General features: G+C 48.6%; 1 protein-coding gene across 4 annotated transcripts in view; it reads right to left on the bottom strand.

Moving 5' to 3' along the window:
- FLNA (filamin A) overlaps window positions 1–19,775 on the bottom strand; it is a 72,269-nt gene that overhangs the window by 49,668 nt on the left and 2,826 nt on the right. For all 4 annotated transcript variants that reach the window (XM_053371513.1, XM_053371514.1, XM_053371515.1 and 1 more), the window contains exons 2-15: window positions 12,672–12,920; window positions 12,075–12,172; window positions 11,567–11,714; window positions 10,586–10,704; window positions 10,378–10,455; window positions 10,116–10,278; window positions 8,160–8,360; window positions 7,526–7,663; window positions 5,023–5,149; window positions 3,503–3,639; window positions 2,694–2,887; window positions 1,899–2,012; window positions 1,592–1,735; window positions 1,113–1,236 (exon numbers count right to left, since the gene is read on the bottom strand). In XM_053371513.1, coding sequence (XP_053227488.1) covers window positions 1,113–1,236; window positions 1,592–1,735; window positions 1,899–2,012; window positions 2,694–2,887; window positions 3,503–3,639; window positions 5,023–5,149; window positions 7,526–7,663; window positions 8,160–8,360; window positions 10,116–10,278; window positions 10,378–10,455; window positions 10,586–10,704; window positions 11,567–11,714; window positions 12,075–12,172; window positions 12,672–12,920 — 2,034 coding nt within the window. The remainder of the gene's footprint in view (window positions 1–1,112; window positions 1,237–1,591; window positions 1,736–1,898; window positions 2,013–2,693; window positions 2,888–3,502; window positions 3,640–5,022; window positions 5,150–7,525; window positions 7,664–8,159; window positions 8,361–10,115; window positions 10,279–10,377; window positions 10,456–10,585; window positions 10,705–11,566; window positions 11,715–12,074; window positions 12,173–12,671; window positions 12,921–19,775) is intronic.

The raw sequence follows: 19,775 nt of genomic DNA, 5'->3' as shown, positions 1-19,775 counted from the left end.
ATATTCTCATTGCCGTTTTATGCAAGAAAAGGTTTCTTCTCTACTCCCACTTAACTGACAATTCCCCACCACTTGTAATTACTTGTAAGCCCACCCATCTGTCTGGGTTGCTCCAGCCACTCCAACAGAATATGAAGAACACACAATGCGGCAGACAAACTCTGATGTGAAGTGCAGCATCCTCTCTCCCCAATAGTAGGCAACATGTACAATGACACAAGCTGCTTATGGGGCCAGAAGAGCAGTGCTTCCAACATGGACACTCCACTTAGCCATTGGAGGCTAGAGCCACTGGGATATATTTTAGAGGAGTCTCAAAAAAGGTAAAAAAATACACAGAAGGGTAGCTGCGCCAGCTTGTTGGGAACAAATACAGTACAATGAAGTCTTTTGACAGACTTTAGACAGACAGACAAATTCATTATGGCATAAGCTTTTGTGGCCTCAAAGGATGAAAGTGAATGGGTTTCAACTGACATAATTTGTTACAGAGACTCTTGTTTTGCTATTTTAAAAGGTAGAGGCTGTGGTAAGGCCAGGGACAAAGACCTGGTGAAGCTCATTAGAGTTGGCCCAAGGGCTCGGTTCCAGTTGAAGTTGTCCGCACACAAAGAAAAGTAGTGCAAAGTCAGGAAACCACCACCTCAACAAGGCAGAGGGCTGCATCCTGGGCTCTGGGAAGGGAGCACCCCAGGGCCCTCCTGCGACCTGCCCTGATCCCAGTAAGCAAGAAAAAACAGCTGAGTGGCGGGGGGGGGTTAAACAAATGGAGAGTGTAGGCGACTGGCAAGTTTACCCTGCTCTCCATTTATTTATTCTCTCACCCACCTGCGTAGGTTGCAATTGTGTATGTAACGTGAGTGTAAGTTGCAGGCCCACTGTTTATGGTCTCCATTCTGGGGCAGTGGACCAGAGCAAGCCCCCTGCAGTTCTGCACACAGTGTCTACCCTCTAGAATGGAGCACACTCTGAGCTTCCCCCTCCAGCTCTGCTGGGGGGGGGGCACCAACAGAAGACAACCAGCTTATCAGAGCTGTGCTTCCAGAATGACCAGTCCTGCCCTGGGGCTTCTTGGCCTGGACTCCAGGTGACAGAAGCCCTTCTAGACTCACCCTGCCCGGCTTCTGCACAGTCCACTGTGAAGTAGGTTGGCTCGTGAGCCTTCAGGCCAGTCTTTGCCACACCAGGACCATACACTTTCACTTTGTTGGGGTGGCTGCCAGCGCCAACGTTGACCTAGAGTGAGACACGGAAAAACAATGTGATGTAACATGTGATTAGTAATTAAAAAATCTACACAACAAGCACACCAGCCCAGTAAGACCCTGCACACAGACAGCTATAGTCTACACCTGACCTAGCTATCTGCTTGCAAGGGGACATAAGTTTATTTAGCTACTTGGTAAGGGAAAAACACAAAGAAGCACAAAGTTGGAAGGGTCTCTGAGGGTTATCTAGTCCAACCCCCTGCAATGCAGGAATATACAACCTTAGTGTTATCAGCACCACGCTCTAACCAACTAAGCTATCCATCCGTCCTTTGCTCTCAGAGTGTGATTTGGGGGTAGGGTGGAATACAGAGAACACCAACCCTGTAGGGACTGTTGGGGATGTTGACTCCGCCCCACGACACCATCGCTGTGTGCTTTACGGGCTTCTTGGGCAGGTAGGAGCAGCTGTAGGTGCCATTGCCATTGTCCTTCACAGAGACATCCACAGGGGATCCTTCAGAGTCCTGAAACGGAGAAACAAAAACAGGAGCAGCTTAGCATCCAGCACACTTCCTTAGTAGTCCTCTGTGGTAAGATCAGCATTCTGGAAGCCTCTTCTCCCATTCTTCATAGCGACAGCACAAGATAAAGCTATGCCCCCTCCGTAGCACAAGCGCCAAGTCTCACCTGTACTTGCACCTTGAGAGGAGCCTTCCCACCACTCTTGGCATCTACTGTGAACTCAGCTGGCTTGTTGACTGCAACGCCCGTTTTCTCCAAGCCTGGACCATGGGCTTTGACCTGGAGAGGGGTTGGAAGAGAGGTGTGAACTCCAAAGCAACTTCTGCACAGTTAGAACACACTGCACTGGTCATCATAAGGTTTACAGCTAAAAAATGGTGGGTGGGGGTCCCTTCATTCAGCAGGAGTGGCTGGAGCATGGACACAACATTTGAGGTTGTGAGAGCTGTGCCAAGCACACAACTCCATGCTGGAAATGTTTTTTGGGGATGCTACTCCCATGTAGCTTGAGCTAGTCTTGCACAATCCCCATCTGGAGCACTTGGTGGTGGGGAGAAGGACAGCAGAACCCCACTGGCTGACAGCAAATCAAAATAAAAGTTGAGTTTGCCAAAATGGACAATGTGCTTGAAGACCTTTTTCTACCATTGCCACTCCTCAACCAGAAGCACCACTCAGCCCTTTCCTTAACTGTGACCTCCAACTACCCCAAGCTCTTCCACAGTCATAAGGCCTAAAACCTTTACAGCCAAGATCAGCTTTCCAACAATTCATATGCTCACACCAGGAAGAGCAGTTGGCAAGACACTCCTACAGACGTGGTCGTGACGAGCTCTCAAGCCACCAACATGGGCCAGTTACTGGTTCTCAGTTCTGCTTCCCTCATAGCATTATACATAGACACACAAGAGTGCCAGGATGCACCATCCCCAAAGGAGTCTCCTTCATGCAGACACTTACCTTCTCTGGGTAGAAGTCCTTGGGAGCAGCTTTGATTTCCGCCATGAAGGGGCTGAGCTTGATGTCTTCGTTGTTGCAGAGCACATGGACTGCATATTCGCCTGGCTCCTGGGGCCAATAGCGCACATTGCAGGAGCCATCGCCCTTGTCATCACACTCAATCTTGGCCTGTGAGGGACCCTCCACAGAGAAGCCTGCCAGGAGCACATGCAGAACCAGGCATTAGTTCACAGTTAAACCAACACTCGGAAATGCCTATCCCAGCCACTAAACAACAGTTACGTTATCCTGAAGACTGCAGATGCTTGTATTTAGCTTAAACACTGATAGCATATTGGTGTCTAAGGCTGACTACTAATCCTACACGGGTTCTGAAGGCTGCTTAGAACCAAATGAAAGTCATTTAAACAATTTTTGAATACACAGACAAGGTAAAAGTAAAAAAGGTGGCTAAACAAAGCTCCACCTAAGCAAAGGCCTTAAACTGCCCAAGGCAACTGCAGCTGAAGGGGCAGGTGGGCTTCCTCAGGCAAAGAGATCCCAGGTAAGGATGTTACTGGTTCCCTGACTGTCCCTTTTCCCTGAACACCAAGTCATACCGTCCAGGAACCTGGAGGCTCCATTTAGCGTCAACGCCAATGCTGACTGAGAAGCACGTCCTTCAGAAATCTGTTTGAGATTTGGAGCCATCTAAGCTAGGAGGCCACCACACTGTGACAATGAATTCCCCAAGTCAGTTACGGTTTGCGTAAACACCAATGCCACAAACGCCAAGCCACTTCCGCTCCTCTCCCAACTTTGCCGGTTACCTAGTGTGCCAACGTCATCACCAATGGCTTCCACCACAAAATCAGCAGACTTGCCAACCACGCCTCCTTCCAAGCCTGGCCCCCAGGCCCGCACCTTCTGGTTGGTACATTCCGTTCCCACTTTTACCTCAAATGGGCTAAAAAAAAAAGAAAAAGGTGGGGGAGAATAAAAAACATTTATGTTCGATCTCAACCTTAAGATAAAATGGGTTATTTTAACAGGCCGATTTGCTAATGAAACTTGCCTGCTCCTGTTTGCTCCAGCAGTGCAGCTAGCACACTTGCAAGGCGTCACATGAGGAGGTATCAGACTGCAGAACAAGAAAGCTGCAGGAGGCCAGCCCTATCATTTGGTAGACTGAGGAGCCAGCTGGTTTTGTGTGTCACAAAAGGACTGCAAATGGTTAATTTATTACAGCTAAGTTGTACACTGCCAGGGAAAGAAGGAGTGGCCCTTGTGGGATTTTCTGCCTCCGGTGCCAAAACAGCTTGGCTGATTGAGCACTTAGGCTTGGAGGCGGAGTCATCAATTGCTCCACTTAAGCAGCAAATGCCTTGGTCAGGCCGTGTGCACTATTGCTGTGATTGGACAGCCACCCATCCCCAAAAATACAACAGGTCCCTAATTAAGTCCTACCTAGTCTGTTTGCCTAGTTATAAATCTCTTGAGTAGCAGATTGTGTTTGCCCCTCTCACCCCTCAGGGAATTGCGCAAAACACGGGAACATCTAAGTCTGCAGGCTGAAAGAGAACACTCATTCCCCCAGAAGAGGAGACCTATTGCACCAACGCTAGATCTCCACCCCCTCTGGAAGCCATGCCGGCTCTCCTGTTGGTTAATTGCAATCAAAGCCCCAATCTGCTCTGTTTTTAAGTGTATTTTACCTAGGATTTTAGTTGTATGGTCTGTTTATTTTATTTCTTACATTTATTAAATTTATACACCACCCTTGATCCAAAGTTCCCAGGGTGGTTCACAGCATGTTAGTTGCTTTTTTCATGGAAACTGGACCAAAGTGAATTATAAAGCAAAGATTTCAACCTAGTATAAAAAACCATAACCAGATCAGAAACCTAAAAACACACCAATAAGATATAAAAAGACAGGTCTAGAAGATGAGCAAGGAAGATGCAACAAATGGGTGGAAATAAAAGTTTTTGCCTGTTGCCATAAACTGATAGAGAGGGTAACCAGGAATGCCTCCCTGGGGAGAGAATTCCACAAGCAGGGAGCCACCACCGAAAAGGGCTGTTCTCAAGCTGCCGCCCTCCAGACCTCCCCTGGGGAGGGGGGCACATACTAAAAGGCCTCAGAAATAAGGTGTTTGGGGACCTCTATTTAGGACTGAAAAGTAGTATCTAAATTTTTATTCAAATATAAATGAAATGAAAACTCTACAGCTGAGACCATCAAATTGAATGCTAGAAGGATCAAGGCAAGGAAGAGATTCAAGGCACCCTTTAATCTCCCTGCGTCTCAGCAAGCATCCCCTCCCTCCTCTCTTTCAGATGCTTCTTACCTGCGGGGGATATGCTGCCCACCCCAAGTGATTGTGACTGTGTAGTTGCCAGGAACTGTGGGGTAGTACTCAAAACCATACACCCCATCACCCAGGTCCTTCTGCTTGACACGTTCCTCAAGTCCTTCTGTGGGAAGAGATTGTGGTGGTTGAGGGCGGAAGGAACTTCACAACATACAGAAAAAGCAAAACAAAACCCATATACCTGCCAGTTACATATTACCAAGGAAGATCATGCAAGCATGCCCTCACCTTGCAGAAGATAAGCCAATGAGTTCTTGTACATCATGTTTATCACACGTCTCAGTGCGGCTCCCAGGGAGAGCTACTAGGGTCAAATGCCCACTGGGTCCATGAAGCACATGGAATATACCTGATCTCAGTCACTATCCCAGTCTTACTCCCAAATAATAGAAGACAAAAAGGAGGATTCAACTCCTATGCACACTATTCTGAGCACCCTGGAGGAAAAGCAAGATAATACAATTGGGAATGCTGCCTTATAGGTTGCCACTGGGAGTGTTCACAGGTGGAAGAGCATCTGCTCTGCATGCAGGTCCCTAGTTCAAATCCTAGTGTCTCCAGGGATGCCCTATCTAAAATTCTGGAGAGTCACTGCCCATCAGTTCAGACAAGGAGTGGGGAACCTCTGGCTCATGGGCAAAATCTGTCCTACCAGGCCATTTCCCCAAACCATGCCCACCTGCCCACACCTGACACCATATGTGATGTCAGGTAAAGACTCAGCTAGATTCCCTGCATAAAGTGGGACTGAACTCTAGCACATCAGCTAATGTGCAGGGGGTTCGATCGCATTTGACCGCTATCTCCCTTCGCCCCTGCTGGTCAACTTTGACAGGTTTGCCCACAGGGTTTGGTCAAAAAGATTCCCCACCCCTGGCTAGACAATATTGAGCTAAAGGAACCAGCAGCTTCTTACCATCCTCACATTGGCAAGGAGGTGGGGCTGGTGGGTGGGACTCTGGTCTCCCCCCACCCTGGTGCCCATTTGCATTCAATTCCCCCATCACACTTCTCTAGCAACTGCAGCAGCCCTTACTTACACCCAAGCCCCATGGAAGGGGCCTGGGTCAAAACACGGACACACAGCTGCAACCAGCTTGCATTTGGCAGCTCCAAAGAGTCTTGGATGTCGTAACATTAGACCGCGCTCTGCTCCCCACCACCGACAAACCCAGGCATCCCTTGAGGGCTCTTTGCAGGCTAGAGCCTCCAAGGGAATAAAATGCAGTCACATTCTCAAGATGTTATCTTCCAGCTGGGAGAGATCTTCAGCTCCGACAAATGTCTCAGGCTCCTGAAGTCTGCCTGGGGCCTAGTTACCCAACCTCTGCTTTGAATGCTTGCGGTTTGAACCCAGGGTTAGAACTGTCAAAATCGAGCTCCTCCATCACTCACATACCTCTCTGCATTGCAGCAGCCTCTCCTTCCAGCCCAGACAAGAACCCAATTATGTTTTCTACAGTGGTTTGTGGCTCTGCTTGCCCCACCATTGACTCCACAACAGCCACTCAATTTACTGCTTTGCTTCCTTGCCTCAGCACATTTCCATGCTTGCACAAAGTACAAATGCCACCATCAGCCCCTCCTACAGACCAATTACACTTGCACCAGAAGAACTTCCTGCTGTAAGACCCAAGAATTTTAAAACAGTCCATGGGCAAGCAAGCGAGATTGATAGCTTCTTAGGCTTCAAAGAGATTCTAGAGCTTGCCATGACTGAGAGACAGTGGAGCCCAAATCACCACATCCCTATCAATGGATGCTGCAGGACAGCAAAAGCAACAGGCTTCTGTGCAATCAGCCTGTTCCCCCATTGGTAATAAATAACTCTGCAGCTGTGTTAGAAACTGAGTTATGAAGGCTAGGAGCTAAATGGCACCTTAAACCTAGGTTATGGGCACAACAAGGGAATGGCTAGGCACACTTTTTTATAACAATACAAAGCTGAAGATGGTCTAGTCCTTCCCCTGCCCACCCCCTAATATTCTTAAGAGGGTCTCTTCTCCAGTCTTCAGAGAGTAGCTGGAAGTGGGGAGGCAGAAAAAAGTCCTCCTTTCTTTCCACTCTGCAGTTTTAAACTGAAATCTTAGGCACAGTTCTACGCCCAGAGCTCAGAAACCTCTCGCACTAATGAAATTCCCTGTCACAAAATGTGCTTAGAACAATGGGTGTTTTGAACACTGCTCTGCAGTTTCTTCAGATCTGGGCATGCACTAGCCAGATGGGCTTTGCAGTGTACTGCTTGCCTTCCAAAGAGGCATTACCATACAAGCTACAGGTCTGCTTTAAGACAGCAGCTGCACCCCGAATGCCTCTCAGCCTATGCAAAGTGTCATCAGGCTCCCAACACTTCCCACACAGAGTAATTAGACTATAGCGCTTCCAGGCCAAAAGGCAGAGCTTCTGGGTTAAGTGCAAATCCCACCCTCCCATGTCTGAAACACAGAGGGTGGGGAAGACAAAGACACACTGGACTTACTTGGGCCTTTTATTGTCACTTTGAGCTCTCCGCTGCCAGCGCCTTTTGTGTAGACCTTGAAATCTGCTGTCTCCTTCACTCGGACACCTTTGGGCTGGAGGCCTCGACCCACGGCCCGGCAAGCATTTGGGTTGCATGCTGTAGCAGCAGAGAGAGGGGTGGCAGAGAGGGTGAGCGTCCCTATCAAGTAGAATTCCAGTTTTCCCAACTGGGTGGGTCTTTGCCATCATTAAGACGCCAGGCATTCAACTAGCTCCACCCACGAGAGGGAGGCCGGATCTCAAGCCAATAGGCTGCTCCCCTGGACAGAAGCAACATGCACCCTTGCCACAGGTCCCCACCCACACCTGCCAAGAGTGAAATACCATTGGCCCTGGATCCAGGCGCCGAGCAGCTGGGAGGAGATGAGTGCCAGCAGAGATCCAGGGAGATGGCTCTTCAGAGGAAGAGAGGACAGAGCAGAGGAGAGCTGGGCCAGGACAGGTGGAGGTAGGCAGAGAGGAGAGGAGAAGCGTTAGGAGCAGAACAAAGAACCACCCCCCTTCTGGTCACAAAGAGGAAACCAAGCAGCAGCAGTGGTGTTAAGGTTAAAAGAGACCCCACCAAGAAGCCCCGTGCCAGATGGGAGACTCACCCTGGCCAATGGTGACCGTATATGGGCTGCGGGGGATGGGGATGCCCCCAAAGGTGATGTAGATGGTGTAGGTGCCCTCCAGAGTGGGCTTGTAGGTGCAGCGGTAGGTGCTATTGCCTTTATCCTCCAGCTGCTGCTCCACTGTCCCTTTCTTGCCAGTCGGATCTTGGATGATTACCTCGATTTCCCCAACACCAGCGCCTGGGGGGAGGGATTAGGGTAAGATGAAGAGAGGCAGGTGTCAGGTGGAGATAGTGCTTGCAACCTTAAGTATTCAATTACAGGAAGGCCTTTGATCTGGACCAAGAACACAGTAATGGGTTTCCAGGGGAAAAATAAAGCCCTGCACAACTCCTTGCCATTTTCTGTAGTTAGCAGCGCTGTGCAAGAGAAACATCATGCAAGTTTTGCTTGCTCTATTTAATTTACGTGGGAATTGCAGGTTTCTTGGGGCAGCATTTTAAGAACAGAATTCAAGTGCTATTTATACTGCATCCCTACCTTCCATGCTTAGCGCACCCTGTAGCCATGCACCTAGCAATTAAAGACATTTAAGAGCAGACTTAAAGTTTGCTTGCAGCTTCTTTCTAGCTAGTGGAGAAAACACCACAATGTCCCCAAGTTAAAACTTCACTATGTTTCAGCCTTTGGTAACAAACCCATTTCTGAAAGCAAAGAAATGGAAGATTTGTTTGCTACAGTGACTGTGGGCTGCAAGTTATGCTCTACTTAGCACTGGATAGGCTTCAGCTAGGATTTAGTGGGAGACCTTTCATGCTTGGAAGATGAGGCCAACAATTCAGACAGACTTGCTTAGGCAGCAACTAGTCTGGAAGCAAAGGTACTCATCTTCAGCCTCACGAGTTCAGAGGAGACTGTTCTAACATCCAGCTATAAATAAAAATGAAACGCCAAGACAAGAGACCAATTGTTTGCAAAGGGCTGTTGGGACAAGGAAGTTGCCTTTTGCCTGAAGGGAGAAGAGCCGAGAGTTTCAAGGCAGGCAAGGAGAGAGGGTGACATTCCTGGATAAGAGAATCAAGGATGACTGATCTCAAAGCAAGCTCTACTGTGTACTCTGAATCACTGTTTCGTTTCATATCCTGCCCCGTTGAATACAATATTACTCAGGGCAGTTCTGAATTCACAATTACACATATGAAACTTAAGAACACGTGGAATCATGAAACTGTATATTCCTAATATAAATGTCTGATCATTCTGCCTCCTACTCTATGGCATGCTGAAGGAACAGGCATAAACTTCACCAAAATGTTGACCAACTAAGGCCTGGACAGCAGGAGCAGAAAGCAGTTCCTCCAGCCACAGCCTACCTTGAAGGAGTCAGAGTGGGGCTGTTAAGCCAACTAAGCTGCCCTCCTCCACGGACAGCCTTGGGCAAGCTACTCGCTCACAATCTCTTCCTTTTGGTATTCTCTGTAATCCTCCCAACAATCTTATGTGAAGCACTGGACACTCAAAAATGCTATGTGTAGCCTGACTTGTTCCCAGCTTGGAAGCCCTCCTACCCAGAGCTGTTAGTCTCTGAAGACATGTTGCTTTGACAAGCAACTCCGAAAGCAGGAGAGCTAGAAAGGTTCCACTTTGGCGAGAAATTGAAGCCTCCAACACAATTACTCAGTTCATAGTGAGAAAAGTTCTCCAACAACAGTTTATTCATTGCCAACAATTCAGGTGTCCCCAACACAGTACTCCCTCCCCCAGTGTTGCTGGACTGCAGTTCCCATCCTCTGACCATTGGGGCCAAGAATGCTGGGGCTGATGGGAGCTGTGGTCCTAGAATGCACCAGGTTGGGGAATGGTGGCTAAACTTTTTATAACAAGTTTCTAAGAAACCAGCCAACTACGTCATTTGCTTTCAAGCTGGGTCCAGGCTTCAGCTGGCCAACACCCTTCCACCCTCTCAGAACCAGCACCCCGCCCCCATCCACTGACCAGCAGTGAAGATCTCAAAGTAGGTGGTCTTGTTGGCAATGTTGCCCACAGGCTCCAGGCCAGGGCCCTGGGCAGTGACCTTGCTGGCATCCCCGTGCGATTTGTCCACATTCACCTCAAAGGGGCTCTTGGCAATGTGCTGCCCAGCAAACAGTACCGTCACCTGGAGCAAAAAGTGAAGGTCGTCAAATGTTGATCACTGAGATGAAGGCCCAGTTCCAGAATTTTCTCCCAATCACCTACACGATATACAGACTCTTACCTTGTGGATTCCTGTCACCTTTGGCACATACCACACCGAGAACGTCCGGTTCTTGTCATTGTTGGCAATGACCTTTGCCTTGAGGACAGACAGAGGAAGTTCAGTAGTGGTTGGCATTGTACAACCCACCCCAAACACCCCCCATAACTCTTCCGCCTCAATGCCTGGCCATCCAGACCACTAAGGACACACTCCCAGGGGGACTCACTTCTTCCCGATGTCCAGCAGGGTCCTCCACATAGACTAGCACTTCTCCCTGGCCAGCACTGATCGTTTCAACGGTGAACTCTGCCTTCTTCTTCACCATGTTGCCTGTGGGCTCAATGCCTGTGAAATGATCAGACACAGTAGTAACTGTACCATCCCCTGGCCTGTGGTGCCATCAATTTGTACAGCAGTGGTTCTAGCATCACCTCCACTGTACAACCTGGATGACCTCAGGAAAGCTCACACATGCTAGCTAGAGCTGATGGGAGAGCCACAGAGATGGTACAGAGCAAACCATCACAAGGCGATCACAGGGTGTTACAAGGAAGAGGTTAAAAAAGCATAAAGGTAAAGGGACCCCTGACCATTAGGTCCAGTCGTGGCTGACTCTGGGGTTATGGCGCTTATCTCACTTTATTGGCCAAGGAAGCCAGCGTACAGCTTCCGGGTCATGTGGCCAGCATGACTAAGTCGCTTCTGGCGAACCAGAGCAGCGCACGGAAACGCTGTTTACCTTCCTGCCAGAGCGGTACCTATTTATCTACTTCCACTTTGACGTGCTTTCAAACTGCTAGGTTGGCAAGAGCTGGGACCGAGCAACGGGAGCTCACCCCGTCACGGGGATTCGAACTGCCGACCTTCTGATCGGCAAGTCCTAGGCTCTGTGGTTTAACCCACAGCGCCACCCACGTACCCAAGTCAAGCCCTATGAAGCAGCTATTCTATTCACAACACCCGGGGTCCCCAGAGATTGTTGGGCTACTACTCCCATCATCCCATTGGCTAAAATAGCAGGATTATGGAAGCTGCAGTCCAACCACATCTGGGGACCCAAGGTTGAAGAACGCTGTCCTAGGAAAGATCCCTTGTCAACACCCACCTGCCCCCACTGTGGTCAATCTCCCAATTGTTTAAGAAGTCCTCCAGACCCTCCTCTGCACACATGTAATCCCAAGCCTTTACCACCTGTTCCTGGACTCACCTGGGCCATAAGCTCTGGCTTTCTTGGGGTTCAGTTTGGGCCTAAGGGGGGCTCCTGGCTTTAGCTTAGCTTTGGGGAACTGGGAGAGGTATGTCATGACCGAGTGCTCATCAACATTGGGGTCCACAATCTCTTCAGGAGTGATCACCTACAGAGGAAAGAAGGCAAATAGCTGGAGGCAGCAAAGAAGAGGCAAGTTGACCTCTCACACGCCAGGAGTCAAGTACAGAGCAGGCACAGGATGCAGCCTCCCAGGAAACCCAGTGCTTGTTTTTCAAAAAGCAGACTTCTAGCCCTGAAGGCTGCAGAGGGGGCCCTAGAATGTAACTATTCTAAGCATTTCTGGGGTGGGGGTCAAGGGATAAGACACCTTCGGACTCTACATTGCTCACTTGCCCCTGGCCAAAACTGGAAGCAGTAAACACTTTTGCCAATACACCTACCCATAGCAGAGTTCAGCTTAACACAGAGTTCTGTATAGCACAGACCAAGTATCTGTGCTGCTTACCTGTGGGATGCCCAGCCAGTCATCCGCTTGCTGCATGGCCTCCCGGGCATTGTTGACAGGTTTGCTAGCATCCCACGAATCCCAGTCAGGGCACAGACCTGTTTGAGAGAGAGTCCCAGCTCTTTGTCAGTCACACATAGTAGTAACACTTCCTCCATACAGATCTCTGGAACAGTGCTCTGGGGCACTGTAGCATCCGTCCACAACATAAGGTAGAAATAAAGCCGAAGGAGCAGGCATCCAGCACAGGCAACTCCATCACAGGCATCCCAAACCCTCAGCAGAATATTAGACCCAGGGCCAAGATGGAGTTGGCATCAAGGACAAGGATAGCCAATGCTGGTGCCCTCCAGATGATGATGTACTCCAACTCCCATCAGCCCCAGCCAGCATGGCCATGATCAAGGATGACAAGAGTTGTAGTTCAGAAACCTCTGGAGGGAGCCTCATTAGCTACTCCTGATCTATGGGTCAACTAACACAGGAAGTAGTGCTGGCCCTCCAGCTCCCATGTGAGCAAGTCAGAAGAAGCCTCCTTGCAAACCTCTCAAGTTCACCCTCCCACCCCCACATGAACAGTGCTGCTCCTACGCTTACCTGGGGCACAGCTGTCAACAAGAGCGCCTAGTGCCCGGCCACTCTGCCAGTCCTTGCTGAAGTTGGTGATGGGCAATTGAGGCAGTTTGTTTTGAATCCAGCCCAGCAGTCGCTGCTTGGGGGTTTGTTTCTTGGCCTCTTCGTCATCTTCCTCATCCCACATGGGCATGGAGATAGAGTAGTGCAGGATGAGCGTCCAGATCAGGCCCAGGATCAGCTTCAGATTCCCATCCACAATAGCTTTGCTGTCTGAGAGTCAGAAGCACAGTTCAGCATTCACAAAAGAGGACAGTGGTCTGGACTTTCAGGGAAGACGAGCCCCACTCAGCAACATCCTAGGCCTTCTCCCCTCAGAATTCTCTCCTTTAGTAGGAGGAAGACCAGTCTCTACACCTAAGGAAACCCACGAGGAAGTTTCCACCAAGTAGTAAGTCCACTCCCATCTTTTCTCACCTCCTCAATAGATCCGAGACCTACAGAACAAGCTTCTAGCAAGAGATTCTGTCCTTAGGGGCCTGGAGAAGTTGGTGGGAGAGATTTTGATGAAGAATGGCCATAATGTGACTGCAGGTAACATGTTTGAAGAAACTTAAAAAAGATTTTTAAAGTGGCCCGTGTGTGCTGGTTATTACCATGCCTTTTTCACTCATTGGCCACTCCCTGCCACTTTAGACGCCATCACTGCCACCAACCATGTACAAAGAATGGCTTTCCTTTATACAGTCTCAAGTCTCTTTGGTAGGGTCTCTTCCACATCTACCCTTCCCAACCTTATCTTAAAATAACAGTGACAACAGAAAATAAACAAGTTGCAATTGATACTTGACGTATTGTTCTTGCTGTGGGTTCCATTTATTATTTTTATCCCCTGCTTCATCCAGGGAATTTTGGGTGGCATACATGGTCCATACTCCCTCAAGTTTCATTACAACAACCCTGTGAGGTAGTTTTGGCTGTGAGGGAATGATGGTCTCAAGATCACCCAGTAAGCTTTCATGACTGAGTAGAGATTTGAATCTGATCCGAATACAGTTCTCCAGCCACTCAGGACGGCAGTCAAACTTTATGCAAACTAGTTTAAAACCTGATAAATCTGAAAGCACCAGAAGCTGACTGGATTGTATTGAGCTCAGTGGCTATAGCTTTGCTTCATTTTCTCCTTTTCCTTGCAAAGTGTGGCGACAACAATGCCCCCCTCCTTTGGCAACATGACAGTGAGATGAAGTATTACTGTAGCTGTGAATCAGATTCAGGTACACTTACTTGGAAGTAAGGACCCACCGGTGTTATACACTATATAAAGTTGTATCACTTTCATCAGTCATGGTACGTCCCCCTAAGAATCCTAGGAAATGACGTTTGTTAAGGATGCTGTTGCGTGACCTCATTTCCCTCACAGAACTACAACTCCCAGAGTTATTTGGGAAGAGGGATTGACTGGTAAACAGTAGGTCTGTGAGAGGAATAGTGATCTTAGCGGCCTTAACAAACTACAATTCCCATTATTCTTTGGGGGACACCATGACTGTTAAAGTGGTATAAAAGTGTCTGCTCCTGTACCTAACAGCCTTTCCCCTTAGAATATTGGAAATACTTGAAACAGGTCATAAGAGTCATTCTCTCCCTTGCCCTCCTCCTGAGGTTAAGTGTACTGTATCCAGGGCTCCTTCAAGAGGTGATGCCCAAACTCTAGAATGCCCTCAGCAGCTCACCGTATCTGGTGCCAACCCTTAATTGAGTTTCAGGGACTAGGTAAACATTTTATTTGAACAGGCCTTTTAATTTGTTTTGTTTTAATAACATTATCTGCTTGCAGTTCAATTCATTTTAACGGCTACAGCATTTTTGCCACAAATTTAAGTAAAGGAATACTAAAACACAAAATTATTCCCAGTGAGTCTATTCAGGAGCAAGTCAACAAGTGCTGAAAAAATCCAGTACTAAACATGCATGTGTAAAATGGCCCCCACAGTTAAGCCCAATTTTGCTACAAGGCCATAAAGAAACGCAGCCAATGGAGCCTGGGCGTGGGGGGAGAGCTATGTTCTTCTGCCCCATGCCCTTTGTTGGCCCCACTTTATTTATTTCTATGCCCATATATGTATCTCTTATATAGAGTCTCCTACAATTTTTGTTTGCAACATACTGCCATGAATCCCACAGTATGTGGGCTGTTACCAAACATAGATTTTTGTTACCTTGAGGTCTTGAAGCAAGAAAAAGCAGAAATGTTGCAAAGCAAAAGCATCACTCAGGCAGCCCTTAATTCAGGTGTTCTGCTGCGCTGACTGCGTGCCGACTCAAAGGAAGAAATTGGCGAGTCAGAAGATGTCATGGAGGGAATTTGGAGCAAAGGAAGATAGGGATGGGAAGTGTACATGTGGAGGAGACACTACCCAAGAACCGCTTGGTGAAACTGTATGAAGGAATCCCACCCTTTGTATATGGTTAGAGGCAACAGAAGAGGAAGCAGCAGCAGCCGCAGCAGCAGCAGCAGTAGAAAGAGGCCTGGCCAGGATTGCGCAGCAGCAGATTGATGTAAACACACCAGATTCAGGGAAACAAAGAATTCCTTCAATGCACTGGCCTCCTGCCAAGATTAACCTCTCCAGAGACTAGACACAGCAGCTGAAAGGGGCCCAACTATTCTCCCTCAGCTCAGGTTCAGACAAGTCTTAAGCAACCTTCCTCTAAACCCCAAGGGGTAGGCAAGCTGGATAAAGCTGAACTCCCACAGGCTCTAAGGAACAGCCCAAGGCCCTGCCCTGTATTCCCTTGCCTTCAGTTGTGGCACCACCATTATGGGATTTACTCCCAAGGGAGACCCACCTGACCTAGTAATGGTTTGCCTTTTTTTCAGCAGGCAGTGAAGACCTGGCTATTTTCAAGGTCAGCATTGTACTGCTTGACTATGCTATTTATTATGCGTTCTTCTGCTTTAAATGCATTTGATGTTGTGCATTCTTTTATTCTATTTTTTTAAGCCAGTGTACAGATCCTATGGGTTCCGGAGCACAAGGTATGAAGGAAGAATCAACCTCCAGATACAAAGTGAAAGAGACTGATGAAGATCAAGGCAACAGAAGAGAACCTAGAATGAATTCAAAGCGATGGTCTAGTCTCAGAAGCACAGAACCTGTTCCTAGGTGTAAGATGGAAAATCAGAGGGGCAGGATGGTTCCCCAAGTCAACCATTTGACTCCCAACATGGAAGCGGAACACCATGTCCAAGACGTCACCAAGCCAAGCACATCCTAAGTGCTTTATGTGGTGAACTACAGTGGTACCTTGGGTTAAGAACTTAATTCATTCTGGAGGTCCGTTCTTAACCTGAAACTGTTCTTAACCTGAGGTACCACTTTAGCTAATGGGGCCTCCCGCCGCACCGCGATTTCTGTTCTCACCCTGAAGCAAAGTTCTTAACCCGAGGTACTACTTCCGGGTTAGCGGAGTCTGTAACCTGAAGCATTTGTAACCCGAGGTAGCACTGTACTCTGTGATTTTCCAATAAAGGGTGGCATACAAATGTAATAAATAATTCCTGCAGCTGCACAAACACAAGAAGGTGGTTTTCACTGAAGCAGGAAAAGGCTTCTTGCAAGTGCATGTGGGGTGTGGGTGGGTGTGAATGCAACAGAAGTCATAAAAATTACTGAAGAAACCTTCCAGCGGTTTGAGGTCAGGTTTTCAGTGCCCTTTACATTTATATAGAATCATAGAACAGCAGAACTGGAAGGTAGCCCAAGGTCATCTAGCCCAACCCCGCGCAATGCAGGAATCTCAACTATAGCATCCCTGACAGCCTCCGCCAAGCTGAAGGCAGCCCTGTATCGGGAAGTTTCCAGTGTTTGATGTTTCACTGTGTTTTCATATGTGTTGGAAGCCACCCAGCGTGGCTGGGGCAACCCAGCCAGATACGTGGGGTATAAATAATAAAATTATTTGTTTTATGCTTAAAGACCTCAAGTGAAGGAGTCTAAATGCTCCTCTACCCCATAACAGTAGGGGGAAGCAGAATTATGAAAAATGGTTTAACTTGCATAATTTAGACAGGTCAGTTGTCTTTTTAGTATGGAAAGCAAACAACTCTGTTTTATGACCCATGAAGGAAGAAATTAAGTACCTGGCACCTTCTGGAAGAATATACTTACATGTTTACAGGGAATGTGCTCCACAAAGCAGGTTACATAAAGCTTGTGGCTAAGGACCCCCACAGTGACAGGACTGTGCATGTGTGTTTTGTTGCATGTGCTGTGGAACTGCTTTTTGCTAAAACAGGGTGCGGAATCTCAGGCTCAAGGGCCAAATGTAACCCTCAAAGCGCCTCTGTCTGCCACTGAAACTCAACAGGTACTGGATGGAGAAGAGTGTGTGTTTGTAGATACAGTGATACCTCTGGATACGAACGGGATCCGTTCCTGAGCCCAGTTCGCATCCTGAAGTAAACGTAAGACGCAACTGCGCATGCACAGGTTGCCGCTTCCGTGCATGTGCGTGAAGTCATTTTGAGCGTCTGCGCATGTGCGAGCAACGAAACCTGGAAGTAACGCGCTCCATTATTTCCGGGTCGCCGCAGAGCGCAACCCAAAAATATTCATCTGGAAGCTACTTCAACCTGAGGTATGACTACTAGCCTAGTATACAAAGCTAAATTTTACATTTGCTGCTCTGGCCCCACCCACCAGTTCCTTGAGGCTCCCATAGTTTGGCTAGGTGGGAATGTGGCCCTTGCGGTGAAAAAGGATCTCCCTCCCTTGAACTACAGCTTCCTAGCATCCACACATGTGCTACTGCCACACAATATACACACTTGGACCCAATAGGCTTCAGTCCATCTTCTACCCAAGCAGTCTGTGGCCTCCAAGTAGTTAACATGACACAACCCTCAACAGTATTAGAGGGAGCTGCTATTCTCCTTCCTCTGCAGCAGATTGCAGGATCTGGTTACAGGCAACATGGAGTGAGTACCATCCTGAAAAAAAGGCATTTTCCAAGCTTCCATCTGCATTCTTCCCTCCCCATCACACACACTTTTGCCCTCCATATCCACTGAGCCCCATAGCAGCTGGGAGCATTCAAAAGGGCAGGCGTCAGGGTCAGTCTCAAAGCTGGAGAGGAGCATTCAACACTGTCGAGCTGAATAAGCTGTAAACTGCAGAACAAGCATTACCAAAGAGGGCCAAAGGGAATCTAAGACCCAGAGGCCACTGAGATTCACCCACATTAGGCCACGTGCCCCCTCCCTCCCCGGGAGGAGCAGAGTCCCAGTCAAGGCTAGAGCAGCTGGGATGGGAGCCCCTTCCCATTAGCTCTCATGTGCCAGAGCAGATGCGTCTCTCTGGCAGGGTTAAATACGCCATGCTTTCCCTGCTCCCTTTTCCCCCTGGGTGGTGATGGGGGGGGGGACAGGGAGAAGGCAAGCCATCCCATCCCAGCCACCTCCCCACCCGGCTCTGCACCGCCCACCCAGCCACAGAGCAGACCGCTCCAGCATTTTTTAGCCTTATATGGAGTGGCCGGCAGGCAGCAGCTCCTCTGTCCCAACAGGATTCTCCTTCCAGGGGGAGGGAAAAGAACGCCCCCTCCACATGTTTGGCCTGGTCCCTCCCTCTCTGCCCGCCTTTCCTACATCCTGCCTCTCTGTGAAGAGGAGCAAAAGACCCGCCCAGCCCATCCCCAACCCAAGGAGGAGGAGGAGGAGGAGGAACAGACAGGCACACCCAGGCACAGGGCTACCCATCTCTAGCCTACAGGCATGGTTATGGTGTGCGCACGCCCTTCCACTTCTCAGCAACTGCTGCCAGACCTTGTCTGAGTCAGAGTCTGTGGCCCAGGGACTGACTCACTGCATTGACGGGCAACGCAGGATTCTCATTTCCCACTGTCCTCAGGGTCTTCTGCAGGCTCCAGGGGGAGTCAAACAGAGCAGGGGGTAGAACCCTCTGTCCAGCTCTTGCTGGACCACAACTCCCACCCTTCTTGACCACACTGGGTAGAGCAGATGCAAGTTGGAGCCTAACAACATGGGGCCCGTTTAGAGCCTCACTTACAGGGAGCTGGAATGAAAGCCAGGATCCCTTCGGTGGGCCTGATCTTCCCATACAGTACAGCTTTACAAGTGTTACACACAGCCACCACATTGCTGAATATCTAGCAAGTTTACCACAGCAGTCAATCTAATCCAGATTTTCCTATCATTACCAGCTCACAACCGTGTAGAGCACACCCAGACAGATACACCAAGAGGGTTTCATCAACAGAGGGGTCCCTGCAGCAACGTACATGGGCAGCTGCCAGAAATAGGCAATAGGGAACTTTTTAAAATAATAGAAAACCCTGCAGCTTCAGGATAATAGGTGGTTTTGTACCTCTGGATAGTCACCAGAACAACTACTAAAGACTTTGAGGTACTCAAAGTAACTAGGCCTTTGAAAGCTGTCTCTGTATTACAAGGTGTGTTACCCCAACTTTACCCCAAGATATAGAGTTCCTGGTCAAGTGGACAAGGAACCACACCAGGTCCAACATAAGGTAACACAGGTCTACACCTTTTGTGTAGGATCCACCTAATCATAGCCCACTAGTACTAAGGCCTGCCAGGCATTCAACACGCTGCCACATTTTTGCAACCCTGGGCCAAACATAGCTAAAACAGGATGTTTATGAAGACCCTGCTGGGTTGTATTTAGCTTGCAGAGTCACAGGCCCAATTTTAGTGGATACAAGGAGCTACATGTGTTGGGATGTCAACACATCCCAGCTGACACCAGGTCTTTACAAACTGATAGTGTGGGAAAGAGCAGGAATGAGACCGGGGCATCAGGACAGAAAATACTTTCTGCTTATATTAGCAACATGGATTGACACCAGCCATTCCAGGAGCCAAAGGATAGCAGTAGGAGATGACTGTGGGTTGTTTTTTTTTAAATTATAACAGTATTTAGTCATGTCACTCTTTTCCACCCAATTACAGAAAGGTAGCCGTGTTGGTCTGCCATAGTCAAAACAATTTTTTTTTTTCCTTCCAGTAGCACCTTAAAGACCAACTAAGTTAGTTCTTGGTATGAGCTTTCGTGTGCATGCACACTTCTTCAGATACACCCA

Source organism: Podarcis raffonei, chromosome 17 (assembly GCF_027172205.1).
Source record: "Podarcis raffonei isolate rPodRaf1 chromosome 17, rPodRaf1.pri, whole genome shotgun sequence".
Classification (NCBI taxonomy): domain Eukaryota; kingdom Metazoa; phylum Chordata; class Lepidosauria; order Squamata; family Lacertidae; genus Podarcis; species Podarcis raffonei.
The sequence above is the reverse complement of the archived record's forward strand: the minus strand, read 5'-3'. Positions and strand labels throughout refer to the sequence as shown.